The following is an 18241-nucleotide window of genomic DNA, read 5'->3' as shown; positions in this document are numbered from 1 at the left end:
TCCGGATTCGAACTGCCAACCTTTCAGTCAGCAAGTTCAACAGCTCAGTGGTTTAACCCACTGTGCCCCCAGGTTAAAAGAGAGATAATTTGACTGTATCTGTGACTGCAAAATGAAGAGAAGTATGAGAATACCCCTTGGTTTTGATGGATCTCATGAGTCACTATCCCCTCCCTGAAAGGAAATAAAAAAAAGCAAGCAAAAGACACCAGAGAACTGTGCATTATCATTTATAGCTGTGGATTTACAAGAGAATCAGTTCTTATACCTGAGCATAAGGGAGACAACATGCATGCAAACATCATTTGTTAGTGTACAATGACAAAGCAGCACAGTGTTGTCTGTTTACATTCCATTTGGATGTTTTTTAGTCACAGAGAGTGTGATGGTGGGTGAAGATCGAAGGCAAGATGTGCAACACAGGAGCATAGACGGCAAAAACACATAGCCACAGAACTAGATGATCAGCCTTCAGCAGCTTTTCTGCAAAATCACATACTGTCTCCTTTTAGTATACTGCAATAAACTAGGAACAGTTTCAAACCTGGTGAGTTAGTTATGCCAGTAGCTCATTCTGCAACCCATGTGAGATAAACATTCAGATCTGAGTCAATTTAACACCGCCGGGAATCAAGTGGCTTACCTCCAAACGTTTAAGAATGGATCAGGCTATAAAAACAATCTAAAAGTTCAAACACTTGGCATTTCCTCACTATACACCCATGCCAATATTGACTGGAGGGTAAAACAGTGTGTACAGTGGCATATTTATGTTGCTTTTTCATTTTTATTTTGTTCCTCACTTTTCTGCAACTAATATATCCATACAAACAAGCTTAAACTCCAACCACTTCTTTTTTCAATCATGAAATTCCCTTTGTACATCTCTCAATAAATTGTATGCAGTTTTTCTGAAATCAGGGAGGACAAACTGTGGCTATGAAGTACCTAGGCTTGGGGAATGTGAACATATAGATTAGGCATTACTCCTACATCCACTAACTGGGGAATAAGCCCCACTGTAGGCAGAGTATTCTGAGTAAACATGTGCAGCTCAGGTGGGAAACTTCCAGAGGTCTTGAGGTTGCATGTGTCTTCCCCTGGAACCCAAGGGAATATATATGCTCCCAGAAAGTCAAATTGTAAAAGTGTTTGCTTTGAAAGACCTTTAGGACTTTCTAGTCCTGTTTAGAAAATGGGTTTAGCACCTTGGACAGCTCTTTTCAAATCTAGTGTGGCTTCACCATGGCCAACATGAAAGCCACCAGATACTAATTGGGAGGAAAATTGTGATAAAGCTCAAACTCAAATTAAAACAAGTTGGGGACACATGGATAAATTTCCTTCCTCAGGTCCTGGAAGATACAAAGGGGCTTTTAAAATCAAACTTTAAAATTGATATATTGAGGACACAAAGGTATCCTATCTTTGCAGTATACTTTCCGCACTCCTGGTGTATATAGGCATGTCTTTGTTCTCCCAGGGATAGAGAAATGTTAGCTTTGCTTTTGCCAGTGTTTGGAGTTTCAAGGTCTACCTCTTGAATGTATAAAGAAAATAGCAAATTTTGGATCAGATCAAAATTAACAGAATGAAATTTGCAGCCATCTGCACTGGCCATAGTCAATTGTCATAGGTATTCTATAGTATGGAACAGATCAAGTTGTATTTACCATCTATATTGTGTTAAAGATGAAGAGCCTGTCAAGGGGGAAAAGAGGTAGCCTAAACCAACCACTGACTACAGAGAGAAGCAAAGCTTGACATTTTAAGAGCTAAACATCCAAAGTGTTGTTTGTCTGGATGGGCAAATCTGTGAATTTCATTTTCTCCAGCAAGCCAGTTTTTAAAATCTCAAATATTTTCAGTCAGAATTATGGAGCCCCCGATGGCACAATGGGTTAAACACTTGTGCCGGCAGGATTGCTGACCAACAGGTTGGCTGTTTGAATTTGGGGAGAGCAGATGAGCTCTTTCTGTCAGCTCCAGCTCCCATGCAGGGAAATGAGAGAAGCCTCCCACAAGGATGGCAAAGCATCCAACATCCAGGCGTCCCCTGGGCAATGACCTTGCAGACGGCCAATTCTCTCCCACTAGAAGTGACTTGCAGTTTCTCAAGTCACTGTTGACACAAAATAAATAAATAATAAATAAATAAAGTCAGAATTATGAAGAAGTTTACATATTTTGGAACGTTCTTATCTAAAGAACTAACTGACCACTCATCTACATAATCCTGGTGCCTATAGAAAATAGCACAAAATCATTGTAAAGGGAGACAGAAGGACTATTTGCAGGACAATGGCCAAGTGGGTTGACACTTTTTTTTAGATCAGGAACATCAATGGTTGAATGTTACTTTTAAGACTAGGAAATGTAACAAGATATTGATACCATCCATAACTGAACAGTTGACTAGACATTAAGACTAGTCGTCCGACTCTGGGAGTTGGTGCTCATCTCCATTTCTAAGCTGAAGAGCTGACGTTATCTATAGTCACCTCCTAGGTCATGTGGTCGGCATGACTGCATGGAGAGCCGTTACTTTCCTGCCGGAGAAGTACCTATTGAGCTACTCACATTTACATGTTTTTGAACTGCTAGGTTGGCAGAAGCTGGAGCTGACAGTGGGAGCTCACTCTGATCCCCAGATCTGAACCACCGACCTTTCGGTCAGCAAGTTCAGCAGCTCAACAGTTTATCCCGCTGTGTCATCAGGGACTCCATGAACAGTGTTAGGATGGTGCAATGGCTACCAGAGCATCTTGCCATTACTGCTTGGGGATAGATGGTTTTATCTCAGAAATAATTTTTCAAGCTCTGGATCTTGTATGCAGACCTTTCCTTCTACTTTTCCTTCTACAAGAAGCCTGAAAACAACCATAGGATGTTGGGTACTTCCTTATTAAATTGCCTGTAACAGATTGTGAAATAATAAACACTCTGGATTCATCATAACTACAAATGTCAAGTATGTATAATGCAAACTAAAGCCTATGTTTGTAATTAGTAGTTTGTCCTCTAGATTTCTGTTGCAAAGGGCTTGTAAGTAGATGTTTGCATTTTGTTAACCTTGGGTCCCACTTCAACAGGAAAACAGCAACGCCTTTCTAAAAGCACACAACACAAACCCTTGTGCACCTTGATTTCTGGGGTCCTCTTTTCTCAGAAATAGAATAAGCAAGCTTAAGTTTCAAAAGCAATTTCCATCTTTACCACAAGAGGGTACTTTGATCTTTTAGCCAAAAGGGCTACACTATGTGTTCCCAGCATTCATCTGTTTGTCATCCTCCAACTACCAATGCCTTTTCCCTTCACTACTGTTTTATTTATAGAAACACTGTTAAAACCATCTCAGCTGTGTCCCTACCATATGTGCTTCTGATTTCTTTTTAGGCAACGAGAAATCAGACCGCTCTGTCCTATTTCTTTGGAATTGACCTTCTCCTTGAATAGAAATGGCTGTCTTTTCAAAATGCAGAGAAAAATTCTTCAGCCTTCTCAAAATTTTCTCCAGTTCATAAAAGTTCTTATGTGTCAATAGAGAACCTGCACCAAACTGTTTCCTTTGTCCATATTCATTTCTTTCAGAAGCCACAAAAAAAACATGCAACGGAGATGTGTCAATTCCCCGTTTTGTGCAAATCCAAGCTAGGTGAAAGCGAAATATGAATCAGGACTACATGGAAGTAAGTGCTTAATCCTCTCCTTGTGCACTTATTTCCTAACCTTGCTATATGTCCCCAAACTGGCAAGGGCGTATATATGGGTTTTTTTCCAGCTGGAATAAACACCATCAGGAAAACGGCACAAGAGAAGAGTTACAATACCCTCTCCCTGTAGTTCCAGTATATATTCCCCTGCCCTCACAGTATCTGGTATTCACCAAAAGTTAAAGATGCATTCATGTTTTTCAGCACATATAGCTTATCTACAGAAAAGAATGAAAAGGTGCATTCGTGCATCTCCACCAGCCCATTCAATCTGGCTCTCAAACACTTGTAGGCTGTGAAAACGGTGATCCGTTGCAGAGATTCTCTTTTGCTTCCAGGTTCTTCTTGGCTTTGAGTGCAGGTGACGCCTCGGGGTGGATGGAATCCAGCCGCTGTTCGCAACGGAAAGCTGTCAAGAAAGCTGTTCTGTAGTTGTTATTCATCCAGCCATAGAGGAGGGGATTGGCAAAGGTGGAGCACATTGCGATGACATGAAAGAGCGTGTAGATCAGTTTGTACTCCTGCAGATCCAACACTTTGCTGTCAATATCGCTGACAAGCTGAAAGATGTGAAAAGGCAGCCAGCAGACTGCAAACACCACCACGACACAGACCAGCATCTTGGTAGTTTTCCGACGCCTTTGGTGGTAGTGATCATTCCCTGCCCCCGGACTGACATGATTCTTTAGTTTACACCAAATGCGGATGTAGGCATATGAGATGATCACCAGAGGCAAGACGTACTGGATCAGAAGCATTGAGATGCTATAGATGGTGCCATAACTGACCACGGCTTCTTTTGGCCAGGCTTCAGCACAAACCACCATCTTGAAATCATGATTCAGCTCAATGGAGAAATACTCCCGAAAGATGGCCAGGGGGCTAGCTAAGAGAGCACTGCCAACCCAGGCCACACCAATGATTAGGAAGCTGATTCTTTTGGAGATTTTGCTCTCCAAGTGATACACAATGCAGCGGTGCCGGTCCAAGGCGATGACAGTCAACGTAACTATAGATACCTGCACTGCAAGGCCTTGGGCATAAGGCACTAGGTAGCACAGTACTGGGCCAAGCTTCCATTCTCCCAGTAATGTGTAAACTAATGTGAAAGGGAGGCAAAGAGTGTTCACCAACAGATCGGCCACTGCCAAATTGGCAATGAAAAAGTTAGTCACAGTGCGCATGCTCTTGAATTTGATCACCACATGAATCACCAAAGAGTTGCCCACTAACCCTAGCAGGATAATAACACAGTAGGCACAGATAAGAATGATCTGTACCTCAACCAAATTGGTGCTGTCTTTCAGATCTTGTTTTGGATCAGTTAGCAGATCACCGTCAAAGCCTGGCAAATTCAGTCTCGAATACAGGTCCATTTTAGCTAGGCTGGTCCAGTTCCCTATTGTTTTTGATCCTCCTGTTAACCCCATTTTTCTTCTTTCAATTCAAAACATGGATTAAGGTCTCACCTATGGGGAAAAGCAAGAAAATTGATATGTTAACAAGATGAACATGCAAAACTATAGACAGAAAAAAAATATTCAAAATGAGAAAAATTAAGAGAACCAGTTTGAATTATATAGTGTGTGTGTTGGTGGTGTGGGGCTAGATAGAAATTCATTGCAGAGGAGTGTTTCTCTTTGCAGACAGTGGGATTCGACACATAAGGATTAATGCAGCAAGGATAGATGAGGGGTAAGTCTTAAAAGCTCATCCATGCTTCCTTACTTCATGTGTACAGATTAGGTAAAGGTAAAGGTTTTCCCCTGACATTAAGTCTAGTCATGTCCGACTCTGGGGGTTGGTGCTTATCTCCATTTGTAAGCCGAAGAGTCAGGGTTGTCCATCGACACCTCCAAGGTCGTGTGGCTGGCATGACTGAATGGAGCACCATTACATTCCCGCCGAAGTGGTACCTATACCTATTGATCTACTCACATTTTTTAACTGTTAAGTTGGCAGAAGCTGGAGCCAACATCGGGAGCTCACCCTGCTCCTTGAATTCGATCTGCCAATCTTTTGGTCAGCAATTCAGCAGTTTAACCAGTTGTGCCTCCGGGGCTCCAAAGTGTGTACAGATTACATATGTCTAAAATGTTTACACATATTGTCATTTAATGATTCAGTCTTAAGCTTCTAAGGAGGGCACCAAGATACTGTGAACCTTCCGGTCCCAGGCAAAAAGTTCTACTGCTGTGTCACTTTAAAAGCAGTGAGGCTTGAAACAAGACATTCCAATAATATTTCATTCTGCTGAATCTAAAGCCCTTGCACTCACCCGCCCATACAGAAATACCAAGACACAAAAAAAATAGTAGGGAAAGGGCTCACCAGCCAGTATATATTTCTGTATCTCAGATAATGGTTCTATTGTCTAAAATGATGAGGCCCTCCTTTGCCTCCCAGCATCCTTATTTTGGACCTGGCCCTGAAGCTATTATTTTGGTTGTGTGTCTGCAAGTCATTTCCAACCTACAGTAACCCTAAGGTGACCCTATTATCAAGTTTTCTCTGCAAGATTTGGTCAAAGGGGATTGTTGATGCCTTCCTCTGAGACCAGGATAGTGCGATTTGACCAGGGTCACCCCGTGGGTTTTACTTGCTGACTAAATATTCAAACTCTTTTCTCAGAATTGTAGTCAAATGTTCAAACTGCTATACTATACTGCCTCTCTTTCAGAATATATCAAAATTATATTTCACAAACCTGAAGTCTGCCGACTTCTAATGTTCAATGATGCCTCATAAAAAAATAATGTGGTCACATAATATGCATATACTCATATTTATTTGAGTCTAATGCACTGTGGAATCTAATGCATACCTCAATTTTTAAAATCCTGAAAAAAATTGCTGGCAAATGTAATGTGCAGTGCAGTGGCAAAACGTGCACTCTTTGTAATTTGGCTGCATGCTTACAATTCCTTCTTTAAAAACAAGAGTGTTAGAACACCAAAGCTTTCAGCAATGGAAATGAAAACCTTGGGGTGTATCTATGCTATAGTGTAGAATGAATCCACTTTAACTGCCTCAATATTATGGGGCCATGGGAGCTGTAGTTTGGGATCATTGGGGCTGCCAAAGAATGCTGGTGCCTCACCAAACTACAAATCCCAGCAGTGCATAGCAGTGAGCCATGGAAATTAAATTAGAGGTGACATCCCTCAAGGAGGAGCTCCAGGTGTTCCTGAAGCAGCTTCCCCTTTTACTTTGGCTCAGCACTAAGATTACCATATTATATTGCTCTAATGCATACCCTAATTTTAAGGTGATTTAGCCAAGAAAAGGTGAGCATTAGGTTCAATTAAATACGACATTTACTTCAAAGTGTTTATCAAATCATAAGCATCCTGACATCGACCTCCAATGTTTTATGTTACAGTTCAACTTATACAACTTATTAATACAATGTATAAAGTGTATGGGCAAATAAGTGTCACAGTTGCATCAGGTGGTTTGCACAGTTGTCTTTCCAGTATTTCATTGTCATTTGCTATACTCTAATGCAGCAAAGCCATTCTCTGAGGGTCCTGTCTGCATTCCAAAAATGACTTTTATAACCTGAAAACAGGCATAGGAGAATAAATTACAATGGCAAGCCATGCCTCCAAATGGTTGTGTAGCTTATGGTTTGGTACCAGGTAGCTTTTTCTTTTTACAGGGTTTGAAGAAAGTCAAAAAATAAATAGACAGCCCATGCTTTTACCATTCTTGTCCAACAGTAGGAGGAAAAATCATGCTGTCGCCAAGGTACTGTTGGACTGTTGATGCTCTCTGCATCATCTGCTTTGATGACTCTGGGAATTTTAGTCCAATACCACCTGGAAAATCACAAGACTGCCAACATAATTTGAAGAAATATTCCCAAAATACTCTGCTTTTCACACTGGCATCTCAAGCTTAAGCAATCTTGCTCCTGGAAGATTCCCTGTCCCCAATTCCTCCATCTCCTCCTGTCTCTCTCCGATGGCGGAGTTTATCTCGACAGTCTCCAGATCTTATCACTAATGGAAACTGCATCTTGCTTTTCTTATAAAACAACAGTACATTATCTTCAAATGTATTTGTGCAACTATGAAAGCATCATCCACTTATCTATATTTTGCTGCATGTCCATGCACTGTGGAACAGTTGCCAAACTGTGTAAACACAGCAAAAGAGCTACATATGGCTTCGTCGCATGACACAGAAATTACTTTCCTTGGTTGAAGGACTCTTCATGCATAAAGGGAAATATTGCATCTGAAACATCTCTCAGCCCCTGGGAATGAAGTTGGCCTTTGTGACCAGCAACATACTGTCTTGTCACTGAATATTCAAAAATGATATCCCCGGTCAGAGAGGATTTTAAAAGCAATGTCTCAAGTAGGGGAAAACCAAGAAAATAGTCCTGCTTCAGCCCCCACAGTCAAGGCCCTTTTGACTGACTATACGAATGTTTAAGAGTGATATTTCTGACTATTCAGACAGATATAATATACAAAAGGGCTTTATTTTCCTCCTTCAAATTGCTAGTGTAACAGAGCAGCTTGCTTCAAACAGCAGAAACTGTACCCTCAAATAACCAGTATTTAAAAAGAGAATCAGTGATTTCATAACACATTACCCTTGAAATTAAATTTCAAATATATTTTAAAATAGCCTGAGTTAACTTCAGTGTTAGAATACACTTGAGTTGGTATTTGAAGAACACGACAGAGAAAGGAGAAGAGGTGCTATCTTATTATATTTGTATCCAACAGAACCCTTCAGGTAATGGCCAAAGAAAAGGAAGTCCCAGTTCTTAGTTCTACACACCTTTAATCACATTGTCTGCTGTTTTGTTCACATAATTCAAAAGATGAACAACCTGTGGTTTTCCAAATGTTGTTAAACTGCAATGCCCAGCAACTCCAGCCTAGCATTAGGGACTGGTGGGCCAATGTAAACAGAGAAGTGGATGTCCTCCGTATTTCTCTATGAAATATAAAGGAGCTGTCCAAAGTAGTGAACTGACATTAAGTCTAGTCGTGCCCGACTTGGGGGTTGGTGCTCATCTTCATTTCTAAGGAGAAGACCCAGCATTGTCCATAGATACCTCCAAGGTAATGTGGCCAGCATGACTGCATGGAGCGCCGTTACCTTCCCACCAGAGTGGTACCTATTGATCTACTTACATTTGCATGTTTTTGAACTGCTAGGTTGGCAGAAGCTGGGGTTAACAACAGGAGCTCACCCCACTTCCCAGATTTGAACATTTCCACATTACATCAGGGGAAACTGGGCAACTATTTCTAATATGTCAGAACTCCTTCAACTTTTCAATTTCTGCATGAATCATTTTATCTGGAACTCCCATCATGCTTTCACTCACTCTTTTTTAAAAAGCACCATCATCTGGTGTCACTATTAACCTGTCGCTTCCCAGTGGCTTCTGGTAAAATGTTATAGCAGTGCTTCTAAGAATAGCTTAGGTGGAGAACCAGCAACAATTTTTGTTCAATATGACAGGCACCAGTAGCCAATGGGCAAGAAATTGGAACAGATCTGGGAACCACCATTTTGAGGAGCAGGGTCCTATTGTGTTGGGTTTCTCAAAAAAAAAGAAAACAAAACAAAACAAAAAAGCCTTGAATCATAACAATGCTGTTAAGCATGTATAGCTTGGTTGGGGGATTCTGGGGGATTGAGGTTGGAGGATTTGGGCATTGAATGTTTCCCTTTTATGTTTGGAATCCCTCCAAAGTCCCTCCGGGGAGATAGGGTGGAATATAAATAAAGTTTATTATTATCTAGTTGTTGTTGTTGTTGTTGTTGTTGTTGTTATTATTATTATTATTATTATTATTATTATTATTATTATTTCTTATACCACACCACCATCTCCCTGAAGGGACTCGGGAAGGCTTACATATGGGGCAAAATGCCCACAAAACGCGAATACAAATACAAGCAATCCATCAAAGCAAGTAAGAACATAATAAAATATAACAATCCAGATAAAACACAGTTAAATAAAACATCAGAATATAAAATAGCAGCATGAAGCTCAATAAAAACAATACTCAACAAACCCATTGCCAGTAGTACATAGAGGAAAGGATATCTATAGGTGGCATGAAACTAAACAGCAGAGTATGGCTATTACTCTTATGCCACATACACAATGGAGGACCTTCTTATAGCAACACCAGAGGCACTCCAGGTGGCCAGCTACTGGTCAAAGGACATTTAGGATAATGCCAGGTGTTTTTAAATACATTACAACTGTACCCTCGGTTTCACTTCTGATACATAAATAAAAATAACTCCTACTTGGTGATAATAAAAATAACTCTTACCTGGTATGAAACTTGGTTGAGCTAACAAGCCAACATGGGATGCTTATAGTGGCTGACAACCTGGCACCCTCCAGAGATTTGGGACTCCAATTCCAATAAATGCAGTCAGTACAAGAAGCAAGAATTAGGGATTGTGAGTTCAGAACATCTAGTGCACCATATGCTGGCTACCCCCAACATAAAAGCTGCAACTTTCATCTTCATCTCAGGGCCTGTCACTGAAGATGTCTAGATCATCCAGTTGATGTAGATCCTGTTGATACACTGGGCAGGACTATGTTACCAGAATCCACCCTTTGTGGCAAACAAACATCCCCTGAGCGTTGTTTCTTCAGAGGCAATTTTGCATGCAGGAAGGCAAGTTCTAGTCCAAGTCAATGATAACCTAATGAGCCATCCTAGCCTTATTGAAATTCTATAGCACTTCTCGCTAAGGCAATGGCCTTGGTACAGTGCATTCCCATAATTTACATCTTCTGTTCTTTATGGATACCATATGTGGGAAGCATAGATATTTTACCCACCAAAATAAACGGAACTGCAAAGCATCCCAGTAGCTGTTTGCATTCAGCTGCCTAAGGCAAAAGACACCCATAGTGTTAATAAGAATGGCAGCTGGTTCTTATTTCAACCCTGGCAATAGATTGGCACCTCCCACAACAACTGAAGTTACCAGGGCAACTTAAGAAGAGTAATAAGATGTGAAATGAAATGGGGTGAACTGTTGGCACTTCTTGCTTTGTCTTCCAACTGGCTCAGAAGTGGGAGGGCATGAATCTGCTCCAGATTTCAGTCTTGGTTTGGAAGCAGCTAGCCAAGATTGTGAACCCTTTTGAAGGGCAAAATTTGGCAGGGGTAGCTCCTCCAAAATCTATACACACAATAAAAGTGAAAATATGTATGTATGTGTGTGGCTGGGGTGTCCACTTACACAGACAAGTTCCTGCCTCCACAAACAGCTATAGCTCCCACTATGCAGGAGACACCAATGGCCCTCCCTTCAATGACATTGCAGGTTATAGTGAGCACCATGAATTTGTCTAAGAGCCCTGTCAATGTCCTCCACAAACATCATATTGCCCACTACCCAAATGAAGTCTTTCCTACGGGGACAATTTCATCTTACATTTTATGTTTTCCCTCCACCAAGGGCATCCCAAGGTTTCTTGCTCCCTCCACTGGTGTGGAATTTGCATGACCCCGCCCACTGCCTCTTCTTTAACCCTTTCCTATTCTTTTCTATGGCACACAGCAAGCAGAGGAATTGATCAGCAACAGAACATACTGGAAAGGTTTCAGGAGAATTCACCATGATTTATAGGAGTTGTAGGTACTGGGATGTATAGTTCACCTGCAATCTAAGAGCACTCTGAACTCAACCAACGATGGACCTGGACCAAACTTGGCACACAGAGTCCCCATGACCAGCAAAAAATACTGGAAGTCTTTGGTGGAGATTCACCTTGATTTGGGAGAGTTGTAGTTCACCTACATCCAGAGAGCACTGTGAACACAAACACCGATGAATCTGGATCCAACTTGGCACACAAATCTGATATGCTGAAACGTGATTACTGGAGGGGTTTCGAGGGAACTGACCTTTCTTTTTGGGAGTTGTAGTTCACCCACAACCAGAGAAACTGTGACATCCACTAATAATGGACCTGTACCAAACTTGGCACACAGAACTCACATGACTGACTCAATCTACTGGAGGGGTTTGAGGGGAATGACTCACCATAGTGGAAGTTGTAGTTTACCCTAGCACACTGAGCTTCATTAGCTGTAAATAAAATCCAGAGTAGATTTGGCATGCCACTAGTATGGATGTTCCCCATTGCCTCCCAAAATAAACCATCTGTGTTTGATTTAAGCTACCTACTTTATCTCAAGTTGAAGCAAACAGGACACAGATACTTCCAAAAAGTTTTCACAAGTGATTCAAATGACATTTTAATATAGACCTGTGAAATCTATGTTCAAGTCTCCACTGAACCATAATATTCACTGACCTGACTACTGTCAGTCCCATTTTCACTTAGCCTAACTTATCTTGTAAGGCTATCATGGGAAGGAGGAGAACCATGTACGCTGCTTTAAATCTTCTTGATTATAAAACAGGATCCAAACATAATGAATATACCAATAAATAATTAAAAAGAAGTTCTCTTAGGAATATCACACCCCATCACTGCAGATTTACTATACCTTTCTTGAGACTTTTCAAGCTGGAAATATTACATCTTGACACATGCGGAAACATTTGGAGATCTGTGGCAAGGATGTTATAGGTGCCAAAGCTAACAGTGCACTTGAAGTCATTCACATCTATTGAGAATTGGAAGGAGAGGAAAGCAAATGACAGTTGAAATGCAAATGCAAATCCATCTTTTTACACAACTCAGATAGAGACCGACACCCTGGTATTTAGATAATGGTTATTCTCGTGTGCACCCAAATACAAAGTTTCAAAAGTGACTTATAGGACCAATAAATATAATGGAATACCAATGTCCTTCATAACTTTGTAGCAGGAGGATGCTGATCTGGGTGCCAGAATACTAACTATCTTAACACTTCTCACAATAGATGCTTTCCGCTTGCTATTATATTCATCATCCTTAAAGCTCAGGAATAGAAGCACAATAAACACTAAAAGGATACTAAAATTGTTCTTAACCATTTTTATTCAGGACTTAGCCCCAGTCAGAAGGGCATTATTAAAATAGGAACCAATAATGGTTAGACTGTTGGACTTGTTTAAAAGATGTCCAGATTTCTGTTCGATTGTTGTAAGGATAAGCGAGGCAAAACATCACTCTAGAAGATTGAAAATTTAAAAAATGCAAAACTAATAAAAATATTTTTTCCATGTACTTACATGAAACCTTTCCCAAGATATCAGCTTCAATCTTTTGCACATATTGACAATAAAAAAACATAGAATTGAAAGTTACATTGGCAATTCTTCTGTTTCTGCTGTTGCTATGATTTGATTCCGAATTACGACAACCCTTTCCTTAGGTCTTCTTGGCATGATTAATTGTGGGGAGATTTGTCATTGCTCTCCTCTCAGCCTGAGAAAGCAAAACCTGCCCAAGATAACCCAATAGGTTTTCATTTTTTTTATGTGTATGTGTCAGGAGAGACTTGAGGAACTGCAAGTCTCTTCTGGTCTGCAAGGACATTGTCCAAGGGACGCCCAAATGTTTTGACATTTTTATCATTCTTGTCTCTCATGTCCCCACATGGAGCTGGAGCTGATAGAGGGAGCTCATCCACTCTCTCCCCAGGTTGGATTCAAACTGGCAACTTTCAGGTCAGCAACACAACTTTCAAGTCATCAGTCCTGTCAGCACAAGGGTTTAATCCACTGCACCACCATGGGCTCCTATGGTTTCCATGATGGAGCAGAGATTCAGACTTTAGGTCCCTCGCTGTCTAAATCTAACACTCCAGCAACTATATCACCCTGGATTTACCAGCAATGCACACAAATACATATTGAAATATAGGTTAAATATATAGATTAGATGACCATATACTGTTTCAATACCATCTAGCACAGCGGTTCTCAAATTGTACTCCACGGAGCTCTTGGGGCTCCACAAACCATACTCAGTTTCCTCCTCCTTCCCCTCCAAGCTGGTCCTTCTCTTTCCTGCTCTTTCTTTTCCCCTCTCACCAAAAAGCCTTTTTTTCCTCACCTTTCTCATTACTCAGATCCTCCCCCCCCCCCCCCCGCACCTTTGTTGTTTCCAAAACCCTATTTCCCTCCTACCACTCAGGCTGCTTTGATTGTGCTTGGCAGAAGATGGTTGGACTGGATGGCCCCTGGGGTCTTCCACTGAAATACTGTTAAGTTTATGTTAGTAAAAAGGTTTGTCCATGTCTGGTATATATACATTATAGGTAAAAGTAAAGTCTAGTTGTGTCCAACCCTGGGGGTTAGTGCTCATCTCCATTTCTAAACTGAAAAGCTGGATTTGTCTGTAGACACCGCCAAGGTCATATGGCCGGCATGACTACATGGAGCGCCGTTACCTTTCTGCCGGAATGGTAGCTATTGATCTACTCACATTTGCATGTTTTCGAACTGCTAGGTTGGCAGAAGCTGGGGCTAACAGCAGGAGCTCACTCCGCTCCCCGGATTTGAACTGCTGACCTTTTAGTCAGCAAGTTCAGCAGCTGAGCAGTTTAATCTGCTGTACCACCGGGGGCTCCATATATACATTATGTATTATACTGTATGTAAACATATACATACACACACACACACACATACATATACACACACATACATTATATAGACATTATATATAATATATAAACATTTCTTGGGACTCAACAAGAAACTTTTGCTTCAAAGGGAAGAAGAAACATCCAAGATCTGACAGGAACGAACCGCCCATTCACCAAATCAAGAAGAAGAAATCGGACAGGACCCGGAAAAGAAACAAATGAAGATAACTAAAAAGATATTATGTGACAAAATAATATCCACTGAAGTTGACCCAAAATAATACTTTTCTTCCCCTTCCCCTTCTTCACCTTGCTTACCTACCCTAACCCTCCCCCCTTCTACCCTCTTACCTGCCCCCCCAACCCCTTCTTCCTTCTTTTTTTTATACATGTATATACTAAAATTTAAAATAAAGACTATTTTATACATAAAAAAGAAACTTTTGCTTCAACAAGGGCTACACGGCTGAAAAAGTTTGAGAACCCCTGATCTATTGTGAGGAAGAATGGACATATCATAGTCTAGTCTCAAAAAGTTAACTGGATGTAGCTTTAAGGAACACATTATTTTTTCTAGGTACAATATCATATGTTCCACTGTGCTGCAAGGGTTCTAGAGTAGCGTGGGTTAAAACTCAATGAAAAATTGAGACTTGTAAAGAACTACTAGAACTGTTTTATTAACATTTGTTGATGCATTATTTTGTGTACTCTCCTTGAAAGTTTACCACCATACTGTTGATATTTGGACTGGCCTTTACAAAATGCGACTGTCCAACTGAGTAACTAGAGACTTTGCTTTCCCTTCATGGATGGAGGTCAAAGAGCCCTACATTCATTTCCAATTAGAGAGATAGAAATGTCAACTGTGACCTTTAAAATAAAGCAATGGGATGACATCAAACTTAAAGTCTTCCTTTATTCATTATTTGTTTTTATTTTAGTTTTTCTCCATTGCTTCTTCAAGCTTTCCAAACCCATCAATAAAAAGCGACTGAGTAAGGTCCTCTCTGTTGCCATGAAATTTTTATATCCTTGTTAAAGTGTTCTGTCGAGTTAGCTTCCTCTGAGAAATCTTGGCAGTATAAATTAGGAAGAGAAATACACGTACTTTGGAATCTGAGAAGCACAAGCAGAAGACAAATGGCATTTGCTGAAATGAGCACAGATTGGGATTTTTGGGGCATCCTCAGAACAACACTCAGAAAACAGGGGAATTCCAGACATGAAACAATCAGGGCCACCTAACACATCCCAACAAAGGATTCCCCCAGACAGGAAGCAGCCAGACTTTGAAGCTGTGAGGCCATTCAAAGTTAATCAAGGTGGCCAATTGCATCATTCACACCTGCCTCAAACAGACAAGAGTTCTTTCTCTCACCCTGGACTTGCCTAGTTTCCAACAGACCTCACAACCTCTGAGAATGCCAGCCATAGAGGTGGGCGAAACATCAGGAGAGAATGCTTCTGGAACATGGCCATACAGCCCAGAAAACTCACAGCAACCCATCCTATTTTTTTTGCTAAGAAATCTTATTCTGGGTGGAGCTTTTGCTCAGAACCACAGTGCATTGTGTCCACGATCTATTATATATACTTTTCTCTTTCTTCCGAAACATCCCACGTTTTCAATCATCCTGTTTCTGGAGAAAATTGTGTCTCCTTCACACCTCACCATTCTTATCTATTCAAATATATTTTAATGTCTCATTCCAGCAATTTAAAATATCCCCAATACTTTTCAACTAGTCATTTCTCTATGCCAATGTTTGGGAAGCAGACAAAACTGTCAAGAAAGAGAAGGGATAACAAAAAAAGACTTCAGTTTTGACACTCACAACATTCTGATCCATTATTCATAGTACACAACCCATTTTTTAAAAGACATTAGGGTTAAAAGAGATTATCCTGGGTTTAAATATGCTTAATGCATGCAACATATTTCTATGTGTTGAGCTGTCACTGGAAAGGAAAGTTAAAATCGCTGTAGCTTTCTTCCAGAGCAGCTGACTCAATAAAACTGATAACATGTGTTGTCAAAGGCTTTCCTGGCCAGAATCATTAGGTTGCTGTGAGTTTTCCGGGCTGTATGGCCATGTTCCAGAAGTATTCCTTTCGTTTCACCTGCATCTATGGCAGGCATCTTCAGAGGTTGTGAGGCAGGTTGGAAACTATGCAAGTGGGGTTTATATATCTGTGGAATGTTTAGGGTGGGAGAAAACTCTTGTCTGTTTGAGGCAGATGTGAATATTTCACTTGGCCATCAAGATTAGCATTGAATAGCCTTTCAGCTTCAAGGTCTGGCTGCTTCCTGCATGGGGGAATCATTTGTCTGGCTACCAGTACAGTAGAGTCTCACTTATCCAACATAAACGGGCTGGCAGAACGTTGGATAAGCGAATATGTTGGATAATAAGGAGGGATTAAGGAAAAGCCTATTAAACATCAAATTAGATTATGATTTTACAAATTAAGCATCAAAACATCATGTTATACAACAATTTTGACAGAAAAAGTAGTTCAATATGCAGTAATGCTATGTAGTAATTACTGTATTTATGAATTTAGCACCAAAATATCACGATGTATTGAAAACATTGACTACAAAAATGTGTTGGATAATCCAGAACGTTGGATAAGTGAGTGTTGGATAAGTGAGACTGTATTTTAAAAAACTCTAAAATCAAGACAGTAAATATAGAACTACACTCAGAAAACAGAAGAATTCCAGACATGAATCAATCAGGGCCAACTACCACCTCCCAACAAAGGATTCCCCTAGGCAGGAAACAGCCAGACCTTAAAGCTGAAAGGCTATTAAATGCTAATCAAGGTGGCCAATTGAAACATTTACACCTGTCTCAAACACAGAAAAGTTCTTTCTCCCAACCTCGACTTTCCACAGATATATAAACCCCACTTGCCTAGTTTCCAACAGACCTCACAACCTCTGAGGATGCCTGCCATAGATGTGGGTGAAACATCAGGAGAGAATACTTCTAGAACATGGCCATACAGCCCGGAAAACATACAACAACCCCACTTGCCTAGTTTCCAACAGACCTCACAACCTCTGAGGATGTCTGCCATAGATGTGGGTGAAACATCAGGAGAAACGGCTTTTGGAACATGGCCATACAGCCCGAAAGATTCACAGCAGCCCAGTGATTCCGACCATGAAAGCCTTTGACTCTACATAGTCATACAGCCTGGAAAACTCACAGAAACCCAATCTAATCTATTATTCATTGCATAAAGCCCATTTAGAGAAGACGTTAGTGTTAGCAGAGATTATCCTGGGTTTAAATATGCTTAATGCCTGCCACATATTTTCCTTCCTGTTTGTTGAGCTGTCACTGGAAAGAAAAGTCAAAAATCCCTGTAGCTTTCTTTCAGTTGACCCAATATTAATGGATAACCTTCTTAAGTGGGACAGAAAAGAGGATCCCATTAAAAACATGCAGGGAAGGCAGAGCTGTGTGTTACAAAACCTTGGCTGAAAGTTACATCCTGAGGGAGCGCTTGTAAACACTAAACCCTCCTGCAACCTATAGCCATTGAATTTGATAATAAACATGCCATTCCAAAGTCAACAGTTGACACATTACAGCCAGAGATATCTAAGTACTTTAGGAGAGGAAAACAACAACAATAACAACAACCAAAAGATGCGAGATAGAATTGCCCTATGATAGTTTTTTTCACCTGTCCCTGCTGAAATCCCGGGCTGTCGGTTCTCTTCAATAAATAATTCAAGAAAGGGAGGCAAACGAGAGGAAGGGTCTTCTAAGCTCCCTGCTGTCTGTCGGGTTGGGAAGAGGAAGACGAGGGGCACCCAGACAACATCCCTGCTGCTTCTTTGTTTCCAGAGCTCGTTCTCTCTGTGCCTCTGTCTCTCTGGCAGGAGGCTTTCTAATGAAGCGAGGAGACAATGACAGAGAAGAGAAGTCGCGGCAGGAGCGGAGC

General features: G+C 40.8%; 1 protein-coding gene across 7 annotated transcripts; it reads right to left on the bottom strand.

Annotated features, from left to right (window-relative positions):
• Positions 1–214: 214 nt before the first annotated feature.
• Positions 215–18120, bottom strand: npy2r (neuropeptide Y receptor Y2). Of its 7 annotated transcripts, XM_062981195.1 has the most exons (5): positions 17981–18120; positions 12242–12361; positions 10034–10286; positions 7420–7534; positions 215–5182 (listed from the first exon to the last, which is right to left on the bottom strand). In XM_062981195.1, the coding sequence occupies exon 5, from the start codon at positions 5141–5143 to the stop codon at positions 3992–3994; it is 1152 nt and encodes a 383-aa protein (XP_062837265.1). In that variant the 5' UTR covers positions 5144–5182; positions 7420–7534; positions 10034–10286; positions 12242–12361; positions 17981–18120; the 3' UTR covers positions 215–3991. The 7 variants fall into 7 exon arrangements, with proteins under 7 accessions (XP_062837265.1, XP_062837266.1, XP_062837264.1 ...); XM_062981196.1 differs by having other exon boundaries at positions 215–7534; positions 10034–10327; XM_062981194.1 differs by having other exon boundaries at positions 215–7534.
• Positions 18121–18241: the final 121 nt, after the last annotated feature.

Source organism: Anolis carolinensis, chromosome 5, assembly GCF_035594765.1.
Source record: "Anolis carolinensis isolate JA03-04 chromosome 5, rAnoCar3.1.pri, whole genome shotgun sequence".
Classification (NCBI taxonomy): domain Eukaryota; kingdom Metazoa; phylum Chordata; class Lepidosauria; order Squamata; family Dactyloidae; genus Anolis; species Anolis carolinensis.
Note: the sequence above shows the minus strand (reverse complement) of the source record. Positions and strands in the feature narration are given on the sequence as shown.